This window comes from Ranitomeya variabilis, chromosome 4 (assembly GCF_051348905.1).
Source record: "Ranitomeya variabilis isolate aRanVar5 chromosome 4, aRanVar5.hap1, whole genome shotgun sequence".
Classification (NCBI taxonomy): domain Eukaryota; kingdom Metazoa; phylum Chordata; class Amphibia; order Anura; family Dendrobatidae; genus Ranitomeya; species Ranitomeya variabilis.
The window spans coordinates 661784006-661804794 of record NC_135235.1 but is presented as its reverse complement, the minus strand read 5'-3'; the positions used below and the strand labels follow the sequence as shown (position 1 = coordinate 661804794).

The 20789-nt window shown below is 45.1% G+C and overlaps 1 protein-coding gene across 2 annotated transcripts in view; it reads left to right on the top strand.

The window, feature by feature from the left end:
• The first annotated feature begins 3788 nt into the window (after positions 1-3788).
• The window catches only part of LOC143767522 (uncharacterized), a 254632-nt gene continuing 237631 nt past the window's right edge, over positions 3789-20789 (top strand). Inside the window, exons 1-6 of one of the 2 annotated variants that reach the window (XM_077255930.1) lie at positions 3789-3927; positions 4057-4236; positions 4320-4443; positions 4527-4618; positions 4798-4888; positions 15086-16382. In XM_077255930.1, coding sequence (XP_077112045.1) covers positions 3856-3927; positions 4057-4236; positions 4320-4443; positions 4527-4618; positions 4798-4888; positions 15086-16182 — 1656 coding nt within the window. In that variant the 5' untranslated portion in view covers positions 3789-3855 and the 3' untranslated portion in view covers positions 16183-16382. Of the gene's footprint in view, positions 3928-4056; positions 4237-4319; positions 4444-4526; positions 4619-4797; positions 4889-15085; positions 16383-20789 lie in introns of those variants that run through there. The other variant, XM_077255929.1, reaches the window with a different exon arrangement.

Genomic DNA, 20789 nt, shown 5'->3' with positions numbered 1-20789 from the left:
GCAGATCATTCGTTTTCATTATGTTTTTACTAAAAGCCACACAGTTGCAGTTATTGTGCATCTTTTTTATTGAATTTGAATCCTTTTAGTTATTAGTAAAGCATTTTGGTATAAATTTCAGTTTGTGTGTGATGATGACAAATAAATCACTTCAAAGTTACGTTTGATTTCATAACTGTGTTCTGAAATGATGGCAGAATAAAACTTGAGCCAGCATGTTCATTTTAATGAATATTACAATTTTGAGCCTGGGGTCATATAGACACCATGGTACCAAAGCAGTGATTTTTTTTCATGGTTCCACAGCAGGGTTGGCACCTAGACTCTTAAAGGTGGGTGTAGACTGGATGATATTAACTTTAGCCAATGAGATGTATGCATGATAATGCCATCACATATGTAATTATAAGACAAAGCAAATTTGTTATTAGTTGCATTATAAAATTCCCTACTCGTCGCACATCTTTTTTTTATTGCACTTCCTATTTCGATTGGGAAGTATCTTGCCCAGGAAATCACAGGAGGTGGAGTTTGTACTCACTGCCCACAGTGTCTATTACAGTGCTTGACACCTCTGATCCTGTACACGTGCGGCTCCGCTCTGTACACCTCGTACACACGGCTCTGCTCCGTACACACGGCTCCGCTCCGTACACCTCGTACACACACGGCTCTGCACCGTTCACCTCGTACACACACGGCTCCGCTCCATACACCTCATACACAAGCGGCTCCGCTCTGTACACCTCGTACACACACGGCTCCGCTCCATACACCTCATACACACGGCTCTGCTCCGTACACACATGGCTCCGCTCCGTACACCTCCTACACACACGGCTCCGCACCGTACACCTCGTACACATGGCTCCACTCCATATGCCTCATACACACGCGGCTCCGCTCTGTACACCTCGTACACATGCGGCTCCGCTCCGTACACCTCGTACACACACGGCTCCGTTCCGTACACCTCGTACACACGGCTCTGCTCCGTACACACACGGCTCCGCTCCTTACACCTCCTACACACACGGCTCCGCACCGTACACCTCGTACACATGGCTCCGCTCCATATGCCTCATACACACGCGGCTCCGCTCTGTAAACCTTGTACACATGCGGCTCCGCTCCATATGCCTCATACACACGCGGCTCCGCTCTGTATGCAGCACCCCAGAGTCCTGGTCGTTGCAGTAATGTCGCTCTGCCACTAAGGGGAGCGATGTTACGTCTGATTGCACTAAAGGAGTTCACCTGACCAGGTATCAGTCACACACTACACTTCCCACTCTGGCCACCAGGGGGAGCAAAGGGTACTATGTATTAGGCCACTCCTCACACTCTGGTAAAACTGGTAAAACTAGGGGTTGGATAGGAAGTTAGAGAGAAGCTCTCACCTAGTGAGAGAAGAGGTTGCTTGGGAAGATTCAGGGGGTCCCGGTCAGGGGTGGGATCCTGACAGTGGCCTAGCGAACAGGACAGATCGTTACGGAGCCGCGCCTGCACTTCATTGCGGCGGCATCTTAAGAAAGGACAAGAAGCGAGGTATATTGTGGAGAAGTGAGAAAAGAGATCACAGCACAAAGGCGATAGAACCAGTAGGAGTCGTGCCCCGAGATCGGCAACATCCTACTGAGGCGTGTAGCCGGTGGCCGTAACGCCGAGAAAGTATTGGACTCTATGCATTACTTCAAACCAACGGCAGGGCAGTTAATTTTAGGTTGGCTGCCTCACCTAATTCACCTAATGAAGACAACGGAGGCAATTGTGGGAGAGGGGCGTCTCTAGGGTCCCAGAATAACTCCAGGCCTACCCCGTCATACGGGTGCATCCTATCCATATCATCTGGGGGACGGAGAGAGAAAGAACATCAGAAACATACACGACAGTTGTGAGGACTATCCCGTGGTGCTCAGCAGGGAGGTACTACAACACCCAGGCGCTAGTAGGTAGGCACTGATTTCCACCTGCAAAGGGAACTCTGGATGTGCCTTCGGACCGGCCGGTCTCAGCCAGCCCTGTTAGCAGTGCTCTGGATTGTGGATGCCGAAGCCTTCAGTAAAGAGGTAAAGAGACTGCAACCCTGTGTCCTCGTTATTTCATCGCACCACGCACCACCACCTTTAATTGGATGCCCCTTAGCAGGGTCACGGACCGGGTCAGGCCACCGTGACAACCCCGAGACAGAGAGGCCCGGTACCGAGTACTCCGCGGCCCTGCGTATGGGAGCGCTCCATGTACACCTCATACACACGCGGCTCCGCTCCATACACCTCGTACACACGGCTCGGCTCCATATGCCTCATACACACGCGGCTCCGCTCTGTACACCTCGTACACATGCGGCTCCGCTCCATGCACCTTGTACACACACGGCTCCGCTCTGTACACACACGGCTCTGCTCCGTACACCTCATACACACACGGCTCCGCTCCGTACACCTCGTACACACGCGGCTCTGCTCTGTACACCTCGTACACACACGGCTCCGTTCTGTACACACACGGCTCTGCTCCGTACACCTCGTACACACACGGCTCCGCTCCGTACACCTCGCACACACGGCTCCGCTCCGTACACCTCGTACACACACGGCTCCGCTCCGCACACCTCGTACACACATGGCTCTGCTACATCCACCCTGTAAACCCCTCCTGACCCCACACATAAACTTCCCCTCATCCAGCACCATGACAACCAGCACAGCAGAGTCCTGCATACACTGAGGCCCCTGATCATGTGACCCCCTAACTCCTCCCCTCCTGTGACCTCATCACAGGTCCTGTGCGCACAGAACAGCCATATATGTGGTGTGCGGCTCTGCAGGTGGAGGTAGGTGCTGGAGATTCCCCATTACTGGGTGGGGGGGCAGTAACCCCTTCAGTGCTGACACCACTGTGCCCTCTGCCTCCCTTATCTCTAGTGCTGGGACCTTTCTCCCATTTCTCTGTATTTTGTCGCCATTTTCGGCTCCATATATTGTAACTGATCGGCTTCTCGTCATATATTTGGTGAGCAGGAGACAGACGGCCGCTCCTCTATTATCTCTCAGTAATAAATGTACAATTACTGTGGTAACAATTCCTTATGGGGAATATTTAACTTTTCCACAATAATATCTAATTACTTGGAAAAACATTTCTGGCTGCCATGGTAACAATCGACGCCCTGTGATCACATAGTGATCCACAATATACAAAAAATACCCAGTGGGGGGAGCTCCCACATGTACCCAACCAATAAAGTAAAAAGTAACATTCACAGAGCGGGCATCAAATCAAGTAGAAACTTTAGTTTGCTCCGAGCAACAACGAGATAAGCAGATTACACCGATTACAGTGGCATCATAACTGCTGGAGAATAACTGTGCAACAATACTATAATAAGATGTGATATACAGCATAAAAAGATGACAAGGGGGTAGAGGACAAACAGTAAATAGAGTAATTGAGTGCTAATAGCGTCTTTAGATTGACTGTGCCCTGTATATCTACACAACTCCCGCTGACATCATAAATATAATGTAATAGTGCAATAAAAACAATGAAAGATTATAGTACCTTAGCTTTGGAGACACAGTAAAATGTAGGTAATGGTGGGTAGAATGGACTTTTCCCCCTTACCCTGACGCACGTTTCGCCCTGTGCTTCTTCCGGGGATCTCTTCGTTTAAGCCTAATTGTTTATTACATTTTGGCTATTTGACATTCTATCTCCTGTTCTGTTTCCACTTATTATCCCCTTTATGATGTTACAGCTGCCTCCTCTTCTCCCAATTCAGGTCCCTACAATATCAGATCCTTCAGTTGAGATCTTCTATATAAGAGAATTTTCCTGCGTGACCCTACAAGGATGGACAGGGACAAGATGGTGGAGAGGATATTACACCTCACCCTAGAGATCCTCTTCCGGCTTACTGGAGAGGTGAGAGATTCTGATGACGTCACATTGCATCATTCTTATCTATGGGAATAACAGATGGACGGAACTGGAGAGGTGAGGACTCTGGAAATGTCTGTAGTGAGATTTATTAATGTGTCTCTCCATAACCAGGATTATACAGTAGTGAAGAAGACATCTAGTGAGCGCTGTCAGGACCCTGTGTCTGAGGGACGGGGAAGACCCCTGAGCCCAATCACTGGGCCTCCACCTCACCCCCTGATACTTGAGGACATCAATGACCAGAAGATCCTAGAACTCACCTACAGGATGATTGAGCTGCTGACTGGAGAGGTGACACTGCTGGGAATGCTGGGACATTATACAGTAATGCTATGAAGGGATCGGGGGGATGACGGCATCATTGTATGTGTTAGGTTCCTATAAGGTGTCAGGATGTCAGCGTCTATTTCTCCATGGAGGAGTGGGAGTATTTAGAAGGACACAAAGATCTGTACAACGACGTCATGATGAAGGTTCCCCAGCCCCTCACATCATCAGGTAATAGACAGGACTAAATACACACGGCCTATAATTATCTGTATGTAAAGAATGAATTCAGTTCTTGTATGTGTTTCCTCTAGTTCTATCCAGTAAGATGGCAACAACAGACAGATGTCCTCTCCTTCCACAGGACTGTAAACAAGAAGATCCCAATGTTCCTCAGGATTATCAGGTAAATGGAGAGAAGGTGTCATGAAATCTCCCCTATGATGTGTAGACGGCTGTGAAGGTCTTGTGCTCAGTCTTGTTTTATCCACCAGTATTATATGTTTTATTCTTGTGTAATGAGAACGGTGGAGATGGCAGGATTAGAGCTGATCATAGATGTGACTTTTACAATATTTGTTTCAGGGTGAAGATCTGACCCATATTAATACTACAGAGACACATGTGAGGAGTGATGAGCGGTGTAAAGAGGAGATTCCTACATATGACTACCCAGGTGAGTAGTAACCACTAAATACAGAGAGGTCACACATACTTTTCATTCACTGGCTTTGGATGCTTTTTTTGGAGTTATAGTACAGCCACATTGTAATCAAGTGGTCAACATTCTGCCATTATACCACTACATGCTCCTCTACCCAACAATGTACCCATTAGTTTGAGCATTTATTATTTTTATAATTAATATTAATATTTAGAACACCATTGATTCCATGATGCTGTGCATGAGATTAGGTGTCATGCAAAATACAAATATAAATTACCGTGAACAAAATAATAATGACAGACCAGTACAGAAAGGAGAGGGACAGAAAAGGACCACCCCCACACTTATTAGTAAGGTAAATTAAATTTTCTCTAGTAACCCCCCACGACAGCACACCTGGAGGATGTTACCCCTTTCCTAATGGGGACAGGAAATGACAAGAGGTTAAATAACCCCTCCCTCATCCTCCCCCTCAGTGTTTTTTCCTGTCCCTACTAGGGATGAAGAGGTCATCCCAGGTGTACTGTGCCGGCAGCGGTCACCGGGGGATATAGACATTATTGCCGGGCAGCCAGGAACGGACTTACGTCTCTTCCCCGAGTGCTGCTCCCGTCTCCTCCTGGACTCGGGACTCCTGGCCACCATTCCGCACCTTCACGGCAAGGTCTGGGGGCATTCTTCGGCTGGAGGCCTCTCTGAGCTCTCCAGCCTTTCTGCTCCTCCGGCGCGCGTGTGAGGACTTCCGGTCTGAAGCCGGATGTGACGTCAGACGCCGGCCGGCTTCGGTGAAGTGGAAGGTCCTTTTGCGTTCCAGACTGGAACGCAAGGCGATTGGCGCGGATTATGTCGGCGGTATTCCCTCCCACGTGTATCCGGACTTCGGAGGAGGAGGTCCTCTATCCATGAGGACAGGTGCTGTAGTCCTGTCGCCTATATTAGGCCCCGGACAGGAAGACATCTCAGGTAAGCCCACTGTGTGGTGAAAACCATGGAGATGTCTGCTTCCTCGCGCTCTGCATCAGCAGATCCCAGCACCATCCCGGCCCCAGTGAGTAGTCTGGCCCAGGGTGTCCACTCCCTGATGCGGATTATAATCTTATGATCCCCTCTCCTTCCTTTTTAGGGGGACAGGGAATCCGCATCAGGAAGCAAAAATAAAGCCCGCAAGTGTGCAGTTTGTATGAAGAAACTATCCTCTTCATACAAGAAACCGTTGTGCAAGGAATGCACAGAAAAGATTATCAGGGAGGAACACCCATCTCTGATGGAAGAGATTAAAGGCTTAATTCAGCATGAAATTAAAACTTCGCTGGCCACTCTTTCCCAGCCTACACCCTCTCCAAGTGCTCCTCCTGAAGCTAAGAAAAGGAGACTTAATCCGCAGGATGAAGGGCAGGAGGACTCTCAAGGAGAGACGTCAGACGAACCCCCAGAGGAGGGTGAATTATCTCTGGACGCTGAAGCTTTCCAGCAGGACAGATCCTACTTCTCTTCAACCGACATAGAGGAGCTCCTTACAGCTGTAAGGAAAACTATGGAAATTGAGGAAGAGAAGACTGCTCAATCAGTACAAGAAGAGTAGTTCGGAGGGCTACGTTCTAAGAAAAAACAGGTGTTTCCCATCCATAAGAATATTCGTGATTTAGTTCTGGATGAGTGGGAATTCCCAGAAAAAAGGCTGACTACTCCAGCGGAGATTAAGGACAGATTTCCAGTGGATGAGGAGACATCCGCATGTTGGTCGGAGGTTCCAAAAGTGGACGTCCAGATTGCTAGGGTAGCCAAGAAAACCACGCTACCATTTGAGGATGCCTCCCAATTGAGAGATCCTCTGGAACGCAAGATGGACGGACTACTAAGAAAGTCATGGGAGACGTCAACAGCTTTACTGAATATTAACTCCGTATCTACCTGTGTGGCTAGATCAATGCACCGCTGGCTGGGGCAATTAGAGGAACACTTGTCCTCAGGTACCTCCGGAGAATATATTCTGGCTTCTCTTCCGATCTTCCAAAAGGCAACAGGCTTCTTAGCGGATGCTTCTGCAGAAGCAGTAAGGGTAACAGCGAGATCATCGGCATTATCAAATTCAGTAAGACGAGCACTTTGGCTAAAGTCCTGGTCTGGTGATATGACCTCTAAGATGAGGCTCTGTTCTATTCCCTTCAAGGGGAAGTACATGTTTGGGCCGGCCCTGGATGATCTGCTGGAGAAGGCTTCAGATAAAAAGAAAGCCTTACCAGAACCTAGGAACTCTAGGAAAAGGCCTTTCCGCACTCAGCAAGAGCAGACTCCTCAATACAGGGGAAAAGGGAAAACGGGACGTTGGAGTTATCCAAAAGGGGGGAAAGATAGAAATCTTTTTCTCTGCCAGCCCCAAAATCAGAGAAAGCAATGACGCCACCACGGTGGGGGGTCGAATCTCGAACTTCCTCCCATACTGGCAAAAGATCTGTGTAGATCAATGGGCCTTAACGTTGGTCAGAGAGGGGATGAAGATAGAGCTTGTATCATACCCCCAAAAGAGGTTAAAGATAACAAGATTGTCGACACCAAAGCTACAATCTACATTGATAGCGGGAGTACAAGATCTCTTAGCCAACAATGTGATCTCCACAGTTCCGGAAAACGAGAAGAACAAGGGTCATTATTCCAACCTATTTATGATAAGGAAACCAAATGGATCTTATCGGATAATAATCAATCTGAGACCTCTGAATCAATATGTAACCTACAGAAGATTCAGGATGGAATCCGTCAGATCGACAGTGCCCTTGATAGGACAAGATTTCTTTATGGCGACTATAGATCTACAGGATGCGTATTATCACATCCCAATTCATCCAACTTATCGGAAGTTTCTAAGATTCGCGGTCGCCAGAGGGAAAGAGATAGACCACTTTCAATTCAACGTCCTCCCGTTTGGTCTATCGTTGGCCCCAAGGATCTTTACAAAGATCATGTCCGAGGTAATAGCCTACATCAGAGGACAACACATATGCATAATCCCATACCTCGACGACCTCTTGGTAGTGGCTCCCACAGTTCCAATTTTACAAGAGCATCTTCAAACAACAGTCCAGATCCTGTCATCTCTAGGTTGGGTGGTGAACCCCAAAAAATCAGATATGGTTCCATCAACATCAAAGATCTTCTTAGGAGTCCTGTTAGACTCTCACAACCAAACATCTTTCTTACCCGAGCAAAAACGAACCCTGCTCACATCAAAGATAAGAATGTTGCGAGACAAAAAGAAAGTATCTCTGAGATGGGCCATGTCGGTTCTCGGAACCATGACGTCATGCATCCAGATGGTGGCACGGGCACAAGCCCACACCAGAATACTTCAGACTCATATTCTGTCAATCTGGAACGGTTCCCCAGATTCTCTAAAAAACATCCAAATACCACCGCACGTAAAGTCCTCGTTGACATGGTGGTTACAGAAGGAGAACTTAGTCAGAGGAGTTCCCTGGTTTCAGGACCCAGTAGTGACTATAACAGTAGATGCCAGCGGCAGAGGTTGGGGAGCTACGGTAGATCAACATATGTTCCAGGGAGACTGGCCAATCGAAATAAGCCAACAATCCTCGAACTTCAGAGAGCTAAAGGCGGTAGAGGAGGTCCTCAAAGCGGCAGTAGCTCTTGTTCAGAATTCCCACATAAAGATATACTCGGACAACATAACAACAGTTGCCCACCTTCGCCATCAGGGAAGCACAAGGCACGAGGATCTAAAAGCAATATCAGCCAGAATATTTTCGTGGGCCGAAGAACGTGCTCTCTCTATCTGCCCTACATATAAGAGGAGAACTAAATGTACAGGCCGACTTTCTGAGCAGAACAGAGATCCATCCAGGGGAATGGAGCCTACACCCAGAGGTCTTTCAGATACTGGCCAGAAGATGGGGACGGCCAGAAGTAGACCTATTCGCAAATGGTCAAAACACAAAAGTGAACCAATTTTTTTCACTAGATCCAACCAATCCGGGGCTAGGTGTGGACGCATTGGTCCAGCCATGGACATTTACACTGGCGTATGCATTTCCTCCATTACCAATTCTACCAAAGGTCCTACAGAAAATAAGAGCAGAGAAGGTCAAAGTAATCTTGGTGGCACCATTTTGGCCCAAAAGAAGCTGGTTCGGGACTCTCATCAGCCTAAAAATAGATGGACCAATAGCACTCCCTCTGGTCAGAGACCTTCTTTACCAAGGGCCAATACTCCATCCAAATCCCGAGAGGTTACACCTGAATGCCTAGCTTCTGAATTCTCAATTCTAAAGGCCAAGGGGCTGTCAAAGAACGTCATTAAAACGTTACAAAAAAGCCGAAAGGCAGTAACTAATTCAATCTACCAGAAGATTTGGAAAACCTTCATCACATGGAGTGCTCCTGAACGGCCTAATCCAGACAGGCCAAACCTATCCAGGATCCTGGATTTCTTACAGGATGGGCTGGAAAAAGGTCTTAGACCCAGCACCCTCAAGGTACAGGTGGCAGCCCTGAGCTCGTATTTTGACCAATCCTTAAGGCCCCGTCTCACATAGCGATTTACCAACGATCACGACCAGCGATACGACCTGGCCGTGATCGTTGGTAAGTCGTTGTGTGGTCGCTGGGGAGCTGTCAGACAGACAGCTCTCTCCAGCGACCAACGATCAGGGGAACGACTTCGGCATCGTTGAAACTGTCTTCAACGATGCCGAAGTCCCCCTGAAGCACCCGGGTAACCAGGGTAAACATCGGGTTACTAAGCGCAGGGCCTCGCTTAGTAACCCGATGTTTACCCTGGTTACCAGCATAAATGTAAAAAAAAAACAAACAGTACATACTCACCATCTGATGTCCGTCAGGTCCCTTGCCGTCTGCTTCCTGCTCTGAGTGCCGCCGTACAGTGAGAGCAGAGCGCAGCGGTGACGTCACTGCTGTGCTGTGCTCTCACTGTACGGCCGGCAGACAGTCAGAGCAGGAAGCAGACGGCAAGGGACCTGACGGACATCAGATGGTGAGTATGTACTGTTTGTTTGTTTTTTTACATTTACGCTGGTAACCAGGGTAAACATCGGGTTACTAAGCGCGGCCCTGCACTTAGTAACCCGATGTTTACCCTGGTTACCAGTGAAGACATCGCTGGATCGGTGTCACACACACCGATTCAGCGATGTCAGCGGGACCTCAACGACCAAAAAAAGGTCCAGGCCATTCCGACACGACCAGCGATCTCACAGCAGGGGCATGATCGCTGGTACGTGTCACACATAGCGAGATCGCTACTGAGGTTGCTGTTGTGTCACAAAACTTGTGACTCAGCAGCGATCTCGCTAGCGATCTCGCTATGTAAGACGGGGGCTTTAGCCGACCATAGGTGGATAAGAAGATTTATGATGGCAGCATCCTGCATATCTCCAAGACCCATGAATATAGTCCCATCCTGGGACCTCAATATAGTCCTAAAAGGACTTACACTTCCACCTTTTGAGCCCTTGTCATCAATAAGTATGGATAGACTCATCTGGAAAACCACCTTTCTAGTAGCTATAACTACAGCCAGAAGAGTTGGTGAGCTTCAAGCCCTGTCAATCAATGAGCCCTACATGAAGGTTCTACAGGACAGGCTTATCCTGCGATTGGATCCATCCTTTCTCCCAAAAGTCGTCTCTGATTTCCACAAGTCGCAGGAGCTAATTCTCCCCTCCTTTTATCAGGAACCAAAGAATGAGGAAGAGGAACAGTTTCATACTTTGGATGTTCGGAGAATGGTGCTTTATTATCTTCAGGCTTCAGAGAAGATAAGAAAGGATCAAAATCTGTTTATTCACCTTCTTGGCCAGAATAAGGGAAAGAAGACTTCCAAATCTACAATTGCCAATTGGATCAAGAGAGCAATCTTGGAGGCTTATCAAATCCAAGACCTTCCACCGCCAGAAAAATTCACAGCTCATTCTACCAGAGCAACAGCTGTCTCCTGGGCCGAGAAAGCCAGTGCTTCCATTGAGCAAATTTGCAGAGCTGCTACATGGTCCTCGGTCCATACATTTTCCAAACATTACAGGCTGGACCTGATGTCAAAGGAAGACTTGGCCTTCGGAGAAAAAGTCCTTAGAGCCATAGTCCCTCCCTAAGAGATTACTCTTGGGTACTGCTCCAGGTGTGCTGTCGTGGGGGGTTACTAGAGAAAATAGAATTATTCTTACCGTTAATTTGGTTTCTAGTAACCCACCACGACAGCAGGAGTAATCCCCCTCCCTTTGCTTAAAGATATGTTCTGAAAAGAATAAATTTAATTTGAAGCATTACTTCTCCTGTGGTCCTTTATAATAACACTGAGGGGGAGGATGAGGGAGGGGTTATTTAACCTCTTGTCATTTCCTGTCCCTATTAGGAAAGGGGTAACATCCTCCAGGTGTGCTGTCGTGGTGGGTTACTAGAAACCGAATTAACGGTAAGAATAATTCTATTTTTAAACTTGACCAAGTGTGAAATTCTGTACAATTTCTGTGAGAAAATAACTTTCCAACTTCAAATAGGTTCACGATAAACTACACAAAAAACATTACATCTATATATCATGTATATTTAAAGCGACCCTGTCACCAGGTTTGGCCGGTATAAGATGCGGCCACTGCCTTTCAGACGTACTTATCTGCCCTGTTGGGGGTAGAGCAAAGTACTGTAGTGCACAGGCGTTGGGAAAGGTCAGAGACGCCCAGCGCTTGCGCACTGCAGTACTTTGCTCTGCCCTCAGCAGGGTAGATAAGTACGCCTGCGCCGGAGGGCCGAGCCATGAAGCAAGCAGGATGGCGGCGATCATAAGAAGATGGGAGGCGCCGGACCAAGACCTGCGACTCCCACCGGAACCCGAGTGAGTATAATAAAACTTATTTTTCTTATCTTTCAGGTCGGATCAGGGGCTCATCCACAGCATTATAGAATGCTATAGATAAGTCCTGAAAAGCAGTGGCCGCATCTTATATCGGCAAAACGTGGTGACAGGTTCCCTTTAAGCTGTGCGTTGTTGATGGCTCTAATTACTCCTTGTTATGAATTCCATGAAGTTTTCGATCATAAGGAATGAAAATTTCTGCACAATCTCTCCTCAAAAGGGGAGTACTAATACTTTTTCTACCTTTTCAGTCAGGACTTGTAGGAGCTCCAATAGTTCATCATAAATTAGTGAAAAGTTCCCTCTAATTGTCTAATAAGAAACTCATCTGGCAGAAAATATTGTTCCCTACAACAGTTTGGATTGTTGAGAGCTACCAGGTCACAGACTATAATTACAAAGAGATGTCATTGCACAAGATCTTCTGTTAATTCGTTGCAGGCAATTTTGTTCCTAACCAGGCCCCATATTTCACATCTGACATGAGTCACTTTACGTAGTAATAACTTTAAAATGCTTAACATGATACAAGTGATTCTGAGATTTTTTTTCTTTTTTACTCTGTGACACATTAAACTATTTGTTAGTGGTAATTTTAGATTGATGTGTTTTGAGTTTATTTAGGAAAAAATCTTAAATTTACCCCAAATTTTGAAGAATAAGAAATGTTCAAACATAGATTTTTTTTATGCCCTTAACCCTTGTTTTTTTCCATTTATTGCATTTTCGTTTTCACTCCCCTTCTTCCTAGAGCCATAACTTTTTTTATTTTTCTGTTAATATGGCTATATGAGGGCTTGCTTTTTGTGGGACAAGTTGTACTTTTGAACCACACCATTGATTTTACCATATGGTGTACTGGAAAACGGAAAAAAAAACCTCCAAGTGCCGTGAAATGGCAAAAAAAAGTTCAACTCCACAATTGTTTTTTTTTTTTTTTACCATGTTCTCTAAATGCTAAAACTAACCTGCTATTGTAATTTTCCACGTCATTTCGTGTTTGTAGATACCAATAATGTATAGGTTCTTTTTTACCAAATATGTGTATTTTTGACTTTTTTTAAATTGTTTTCTTTTGAATGGGACAAAAAGTGGGTGATTTGAACTTTTAAATTTTGTAAATATATATATATTTTTTTTACCTTTTACATGGTTTAACAGTCTAATAGGAGACTTGAAGCTGCCATTTGATTTCTTTTGCTACACAAAGCCTGGTTGTAGCTCTGCTATGAGAGGCGGCCATGGAGCGGCACACATAGCAGTTCAATAATGACAACCACAGGTGTCTTGCAGACCCCAGGTTTTCATGTCAACCCATCGGCTCCCTGCGATCATGTGACAGGAGCATCAATTGGTGGAGCTAATGACACCCATCCGGTTTTCGTGAGTTAAATTCTGCTGTCAGAGATCAGATCTGGTAATCAAAATATACACCGCACTCACGGATGGAATATTTTGCAAAAAAAGTCATGTGACAATTTATTTGTGTACATATGTATCAGAACAAAATCATATATGATATACAGCGTATAAATATAATAGCGTATACAGATGACGTTTCGAACCCAACCGGGTTCTTAATCATATTTCGCTGAAACTGATATGCAGTGATATGAAATGAAAATATCCCAGCCGGGATTGAAAGCACTTTGAGGTAATGCTATGGTGTTTGTAGAAATAATCCAGTAAACGGCCAGATAGTACTGGATATTATAGGCCTGGAGGCAGATATATGAAGAGCGGCGCTCCCGCGCCCTGCTTGGTTGCCTGCTTGGCAACCAAGCAGGGCGCGGGAGCGCCGCTCTTCATATATCTGCCTCCAGGCCTATAATATCCAGTACTATCTGGCCGTTTACTGGATTATTTCTACAAACACCATAGCATTACCTCAAAGTGCTTTCAATCCCGGCTGGGATATTTTCATTTCATATCACTGCATATCAGTTTCAGCGAAATATGATTAAGAACCCGGTTGGGTTCGAAACGTCATCTGTATACGCTATTATATTTATACGCTGTATATCATATATGATTTTGTTCTGATACATATGTACACAAATAAATTGTCACATGACTTTTTTTGCAAAATATTCCATCCGTGAGTGCGGTGTATATTTTGATTACTTGAATTAGGACTTCTTGTCCGTTACACCAGCACCTTCTATATATTGGCTGAGTGCAGACTAATTTCCTATAAAGAGATCAGATCTGATCAGCTGTCATGACATGTCATGTCAAAAGTTTGGCACAAGGTCACCAGAGCCCATACCAAAGAGTGGGAGGCAACCTATGACCTACCTATACATCATTGGATGTAAAGGGTTTAAAACAAACAGTGATTCCTGTGACAAAGTTACTGACAAGGTCTTGGAAGAGAGATATGTTTCACTGAGGTTAATGGCTTCAGTGATGTAAAACCCAGAAGTTTTTCCTTCAGCACATTAAGTGTTGCAGGGGGTTATCAGCCAGTTTATATAAAGACTTTTTTTAGTGCACAACCATAGAGCGGTTGGGAGGTTGTCCACCTTATCTCCACCCCAGGGTGTGGTCTGGGGCTTAAATAGCTGGCCTCCAGAGGCAGTCAGTGTTCAGTGTCTGGAGAGGAGCACTCCAGAAAAGGTGTTGTTCTGAAACTAACCTGAACTGTATGTATTTCGATAACTGTGAGCGGGAGGTACCCCGCTGCCAGAAGGACTGTGCTTTGTGCTACCATTTTGTTTTCCTGTTTTGCTTGGAGAACCGTGTTTATTTTACGTCACCGTGGTTTATGCCACACATAATAAATCAAAGGAAGTTCTTAAAGAGACAGTGTTCCCATGTCTACCTCCGTGTACAGCTAAGTGAGCCGATCTACTACACACCACACAAAATAGTTAGTAAATAACATTCACCATATTTCTACTTTACATATTAAGTGTGTTCTTCAAGTTACTGTAATGCTAAACCTGTGGACACTAACGGTGTTTGAGCACAAGTGAGGAGGACATTTGGGAGAACAGATTTTGCTGGATTGGTTTATGGAATCCATGTTGAATTTCAAGAGTCCTCCATCTATTAGTAATGTGAAAACATGATTACAATGACAAATGATGGTGGCTTATTTTTCAAATATAATTTCAGAGGCAGAGTGAACAAAGAGAGTCAAACATCATGCTCTACTGGTTAGTGCCCTGAGGTCTACTGTTGGATTGTGAACTCTTTTTGTCTTAGCAAATAATTGTAGTTTACTACATAACTTGCAGTTTCTTTGGGTGTTTTAGAAAAGTTCTAAAAATATAATTCAGGATATTTTATTAAAAAATCATCTTTATTCATGGCAGGTGACTGTACTAGGAAATCAGACGGACAACTGACATCTGCAATTTTTAAATCAGATGAACTTGATATCACACAAGTTGTAACTGACGTCTATGCCACCTCTTCAGCAATACCATCATCCCTTCACAGCAAAGATGTATCATTTGATCCTTTTACACAGGTCCTTTCCTCTGATTCATCACAGATTATTATTAAAAATAAAAGTCACAAAAGAGGCGTTGAAAATCAAACTGATTTTACAACAAAGAAGCAATTTTCAAGTACAGAGGGTGGAAAAAGATATTCCCTCAAAACGTCTTGTGTTACACATAAAAAAATTCAGGTAGAGGAGAAAAGATTTTCTTCTTCAGAGTGTGCGATGTATTGTAACCAGAAATTAGAACGTGTTAGACAAAAAAGAGTTAATGCAGGAGAGAAGCCATATTCTTGTTTAGATTGTGAAAAATGTTTTGCAGATAAATCATATCTTGTTACACATCAGAGAAGTCATACTGGGGATACCCCATTTTCATGTTCAGAATGTGGGAAATGTTTTACAAAGAAATCTAATTTTGTTTTGCATCAGAGAACTCATACAGGGGAGAAACCATATTCATGTTCAGAATGTAGACAATGTTTTGCACATAAACCACATCTTATTGCACATCAGAAAAGTCACACAGGGGAGAAGCCATTTTCATGTTCAGAATGTAGGAAATGTTTTACAAATAAATCAAATTTTCTTAGGCATCAGAGATCTCACACAGGGAAGAAGCCATATTCATGTTCAGAATGTCTGAAATGTTTTATACGTAAATCGCATCTTTTTATACATCACAGAACGCACACAGGGGAGAAACCATTTTCATGTTTAGAATGTGGGAAGTCTTTTAACCAGAAATCACATCTTGTTAGTCACCAGAGAAATCACACAAGGGAGAAACCATTTTCATGTTCTGAATGTGGGAAATCCTTTAATCAGAAATCACATCTTGTTAGTCACCAGAGAAATCACACAGGGGAGAAGCCATTTTCTTGTTCAGAATGTGGGAAATATTTTACCAACAAACTGAGTCTTACTAAACATCAAATATCTCACAAAGGGAGAAGTTATTCTTAAACCTAGAAGGTGGGAAATATTTTACTCAAAAATAAATTTTGTTGACTACAAAGGAAAAGTCACACAGGGAGAAACAATATGTTTTTGACAAACTGTACAAGTAAACACATAACAGAGTTAAAGTAGCGACAAATAAGTAAATGAGAAAGCAAGTTAGAACTCGCACTAAAATTAATACATCTGCAGCTACTAATATACACTCACTGGCCACTTTATTAGGTACACCTGTCCAACTTCTTGTTAACACTTAATTTCTAATCAGCCAATCACATGGCGGCAACTCAGTGCATTTAGGCATGTAGACATGGTCAAGACAATCTCCTGCAGTTCAAACCGAGCATCAGTATGGGGAAGAAAGGTGATTTGAGTGCCTTTGAACGTGGCATGGTTGTTGGTGCCAGAAGGGCTGGTCTGAGTATTTCAGAAACTGCTGATCTACTGGGATTTTCACGCACAACCATCTCTAGGGTTTACAGAGAATGGTCCGAAAAAGAAAAAAAATCCAGTGAGCGGCAGTTCTGTGGGCGGAAATGCCTTGTTGATGCCAGAGGTCAGAGGAGAATGGGCAGACTGGTTCGAGCTGATAGAAAGGCAACAGTGACTCAAATCGCCACCCGTTACAACCAAGGTAGGCCTAAGAGCATCTCTGAACGCACAGTGCGTCGAACTTTGAGGCAGATGGGCTACAGCAGCAGAAGACCACACCGGGTACCACTCCTTTCAGCTAAGAACAGGAAACTGAGGCTACAATTTGTACAAGCTCATCGAAATTGGACAGTAGAAGATTGGAAAAACGTTGCTTGGTCTGATGAGTCTCGATTTCTGCTGCGACATTCGGATGGTAGGGTCAGAATTTGGCGTAAACAACATGAAAGCATGGATCCATCCTGCCTTGTATGGAGCATCTTTGGGATGTGCAGCCGACAAATCTGCGGCAACTGTGTGATGCCATCATGTCAATATGGACCAAAATCTCTGAGGAATGCTTCCAGCACCTTGTTGAATCTATGCCACGAAGAATTGAGGCAGTTCTGAAGGCAAAAGGGGTCCAACCCGTTACTAGCATGGTGTACCTAATAAAGTGGCCGGTGAGTGTACATCTGTTATCTAAAAAGCAAATTGAATTAAATATTCCATGTGCACTAAATATTTCTTAGTTTTATATTTATTTTGTCACTGGGATACCGCGACAGAGTAGGGTCTGAAAATCGTGATGTCTGGTTACACAAACTCCTGACCTGATTAGAAATGCTTCACCATCCTATTAAAAATGCAGGATTTCCTTGCTCTGTCTTTGCAAAGGTTAATTATTTCAGTTGATTTCCTGGAGCTCTCCATTTTGAGTTGTCTCAGCTGTTCTGTGTTGGTCACTCCCCTCTGGTATATATGCTCGCCACTGGCACTCCGGGGTTGCCAGTGATAGTTTTTCCACTTCCTGGTTTGGAATTGAAGAAGTTCAGTTTTTGGAGTAGGCAGTTGGAGAGTATTTTCAGGCTCACACCTCCTGGGTGGTGGAGGGAACAGATAAGGGTCAAGATAGGAGCATAGCCAGGTATGAGACTCCAGCATCTCCATCATCCGGGCTAATTCAGGGGACAGGGATTGCTTAGTGCGTGCCTAGTTTGAGGGATCGGGTAGGAGCCCACAATCCCTTGTCACTACATGACATATAATCACTATATGGACAAGAGTATTGCTACACCTCCCCATAAGCGTCCCAAAAAATGCCCAACATTTCCTCCTTCTTCCTAACTTCCAATCTCAGCGATCTGCCATTCGTCAATCTCTTTCAATCCACCATCTCCGTGTGTGAACAAACATCTTTCATTTTTGTATACTACAATAATAAACCAGTTTATATTGTAAATTTCTATTTACATGTGCTATCCATTACCGTATTTTCCGGCATATAAGACGACCATTTAACCCCTGAAAATCTTCTTAAAAGTCGTTGGTCGTCTTATATGACGGGTGTCGTCTTATAGGGCGGGTGCGGACCAATGTGCATATGGTGGGTGGGGGTGTGTGGTCCCGATGTCGAAGAGAGGGGGTGTCTCACAGGGAAGGTGTAAGTGGAGTATCCCCCTATTACCTCATTGTGGCAGCGATGCTCTCTGTGCTGGGGGGGTGGCGGCGGCTCTTATTTGTTTAGCATGGGGTCTCTGTGCTGGGGGGCGGCAGCGGCTCCTCTTTGTGCAGCGTGGGGTCTCTGTGCTGTGGGGCGGCGTATCTTTGTGCAGCGTTGGGGCTCCGCCGGCATTTCCTCAAAGCACCGGCCGCTCCATTGCTGCGATGCGGTGGCCTCCGGGAAAATGGCCTCAAGGGGCGGCGCATACTCAGATTCAGATCAGAGAGCATCGCTGCCACAGTGAAGTAATAGGGGGATACTCCACTTACACCTTACCTGTGAGACGCCCCCTCTTCGTCATCGGGACCACTCCCCTCCCCCCCACCATATGCACATTGGTCACCTGCCCAATAAGACAACACACGGCGTATAAGAAGGCCCCTGACTTTTAAGAAAATTTTATATTTTAACTGGAAAAGTTGGGGGGTCGGCTCATACGCCCAGTCGTCTTATACGCCGGAAACTTCTTTGTTGGAACGTCTGTGTGATCCATTCCAATTATAATAAAATGTCTCCATCTCTCTAACCTCAATTTGTAATGCTGTGCTAAGATTGTGTATAGAGACCCCTGTACAGAAATATTAGGGCTACAGCAACATCACATATTTTATACAGAAGAATAGCGCTATCTCCATAGTTCTTTATACAAGGACATATAGATCAGGCAAGGTCCTCATATTTAGGCAGTTTCTATTACTCTCAAATGCTCTTTATATGAACAAGATCAGTGAGTTTCATTATAGCAAGTAGAGAAGCTCCAGGGACAAAGACCTCATCTGGAACTAACAGACGGGAAGCCAGGTCCAAAGAATCTGGGCACCGTAGCTGGATACTTTCATTTTCTTTCTAGCATTTCTTTTAGAATAAATTATTCTGTAGTAATAACTTTATCACGTTTTGTAGAAGGGTTTGTCTGAATCCATCTAAATGTTAGCAATTTATGTGTGTAAGAAACAAATGTCCTACTGCAGGTTTACCGTGTGTGTCCAGTGTCAGTTCTTCTGCATACCCAAATAAAAAACCTTGGGACTGCCTCCAACCTAACTTACTGATTGTGATTTTAACATATCTATGAGGGATCATAAACTCCTCCCAAATTGGAAGAAGAGGGCAACCAGAGCACTGACTAATGACTGTACATGGTCAGGGGCTGTCTGCACACCTGTAAGATGCCCAAGTGAGGTAGTCATGGGAGAGCTTCTATTCCCACTCGCTCTGGCATCCTACAGACAACACATGTCTCTGTCCCAGTGTGCTGCTGTGTGTAAGGTGCATCACACCCTCGTCAGGGCCGGAGGCCTCTTCTGACTCCAGGAATTCCTCTTCTGGAACCAGGGCAGCAATCAGACCAGGAGACACGGGGTTCATAAAAACAACCAAACTTTTACTTGGTAATTGGCCCAACGGGTTGTCATCTTTCCCACAGTTACCAGACCAAACTTCAGCCCTAGTTCTAGAGGATCGTGTCCTTTTCTAGCTGTTTATCTGGAGTCCATCTCACTCCGCTTCTTAGAGTTTGAGTCCAATTTCCAGTATGCCCCCTGACCCCAACGTCTATCTCAAGGTTCTCAGACCGGCAAGGGGACTCGTGTGGTGGGGTTCTCTGGCAGGTTCTGGACTCATGCTGTCCCTAGCAGTCCCTGACTTGCGCCTGTTGCTTGTCACTGCTCACCACTGACTTTGTCACTTTCTGTCCTTGACACTAACTCTCAGTTCCCCCTCTCAAACTGGGCCGGCCATTGCAGCTACCCGTCTAACCTAACTGCAGCCTCAGTGAGTGTTACCCTTTTATAACATACATGAACATTAAATACATTTAACCACTTTAGAGTTTTTTGGGCGCTGAACATCAGCTCCACCACTTCTACATACCCATGATCTCAGACTGAAAAGAATGAGATGTTATCAAGGGGCTGACTGTTACTAGAAGCCAGGAGTAGCCAACGCCCCCTGATCTGTGATGTAATTTTACAGAAGGGAGGGGGAACACAACAGAGCAGCTTCCATCAGTATATAAATAACAGATACTTGTCAGGATTAAAAATAGAACTACAAATGTCAGCTCTATAGTTTATGAAAGTTTGTCCAGAATACCCCTTTAAGCAAGTTTAAATGTTTAATGTTTGTCCCCTTGCGATCATCTGATAGCTTGTGCTATGTATAGGAATACCAAAGTATTGCTGGATATATTAAAAGTCACTGTCTACTATGACGCCCATCCACAGGCTGGATGACAGGCACGGGGGCATTCAGTTGGCACCTGGCTGTCAGTGCAGCCTATCTGCTTAGTGTGATTGCGTCACAGGGAAGCTGATGGACGCCCATACTAATGTCCGAACCAGAGAGTCAGCCCTAACACACAGCTCTGCCCTGTACACATCAAGAACAGCTCCACCTCGTACACATAACGGCTCGGCTCTGTAAACATGGCAAACACATGCACAGCTGTTTTCCATAAACATCGCGGACATACATGGTG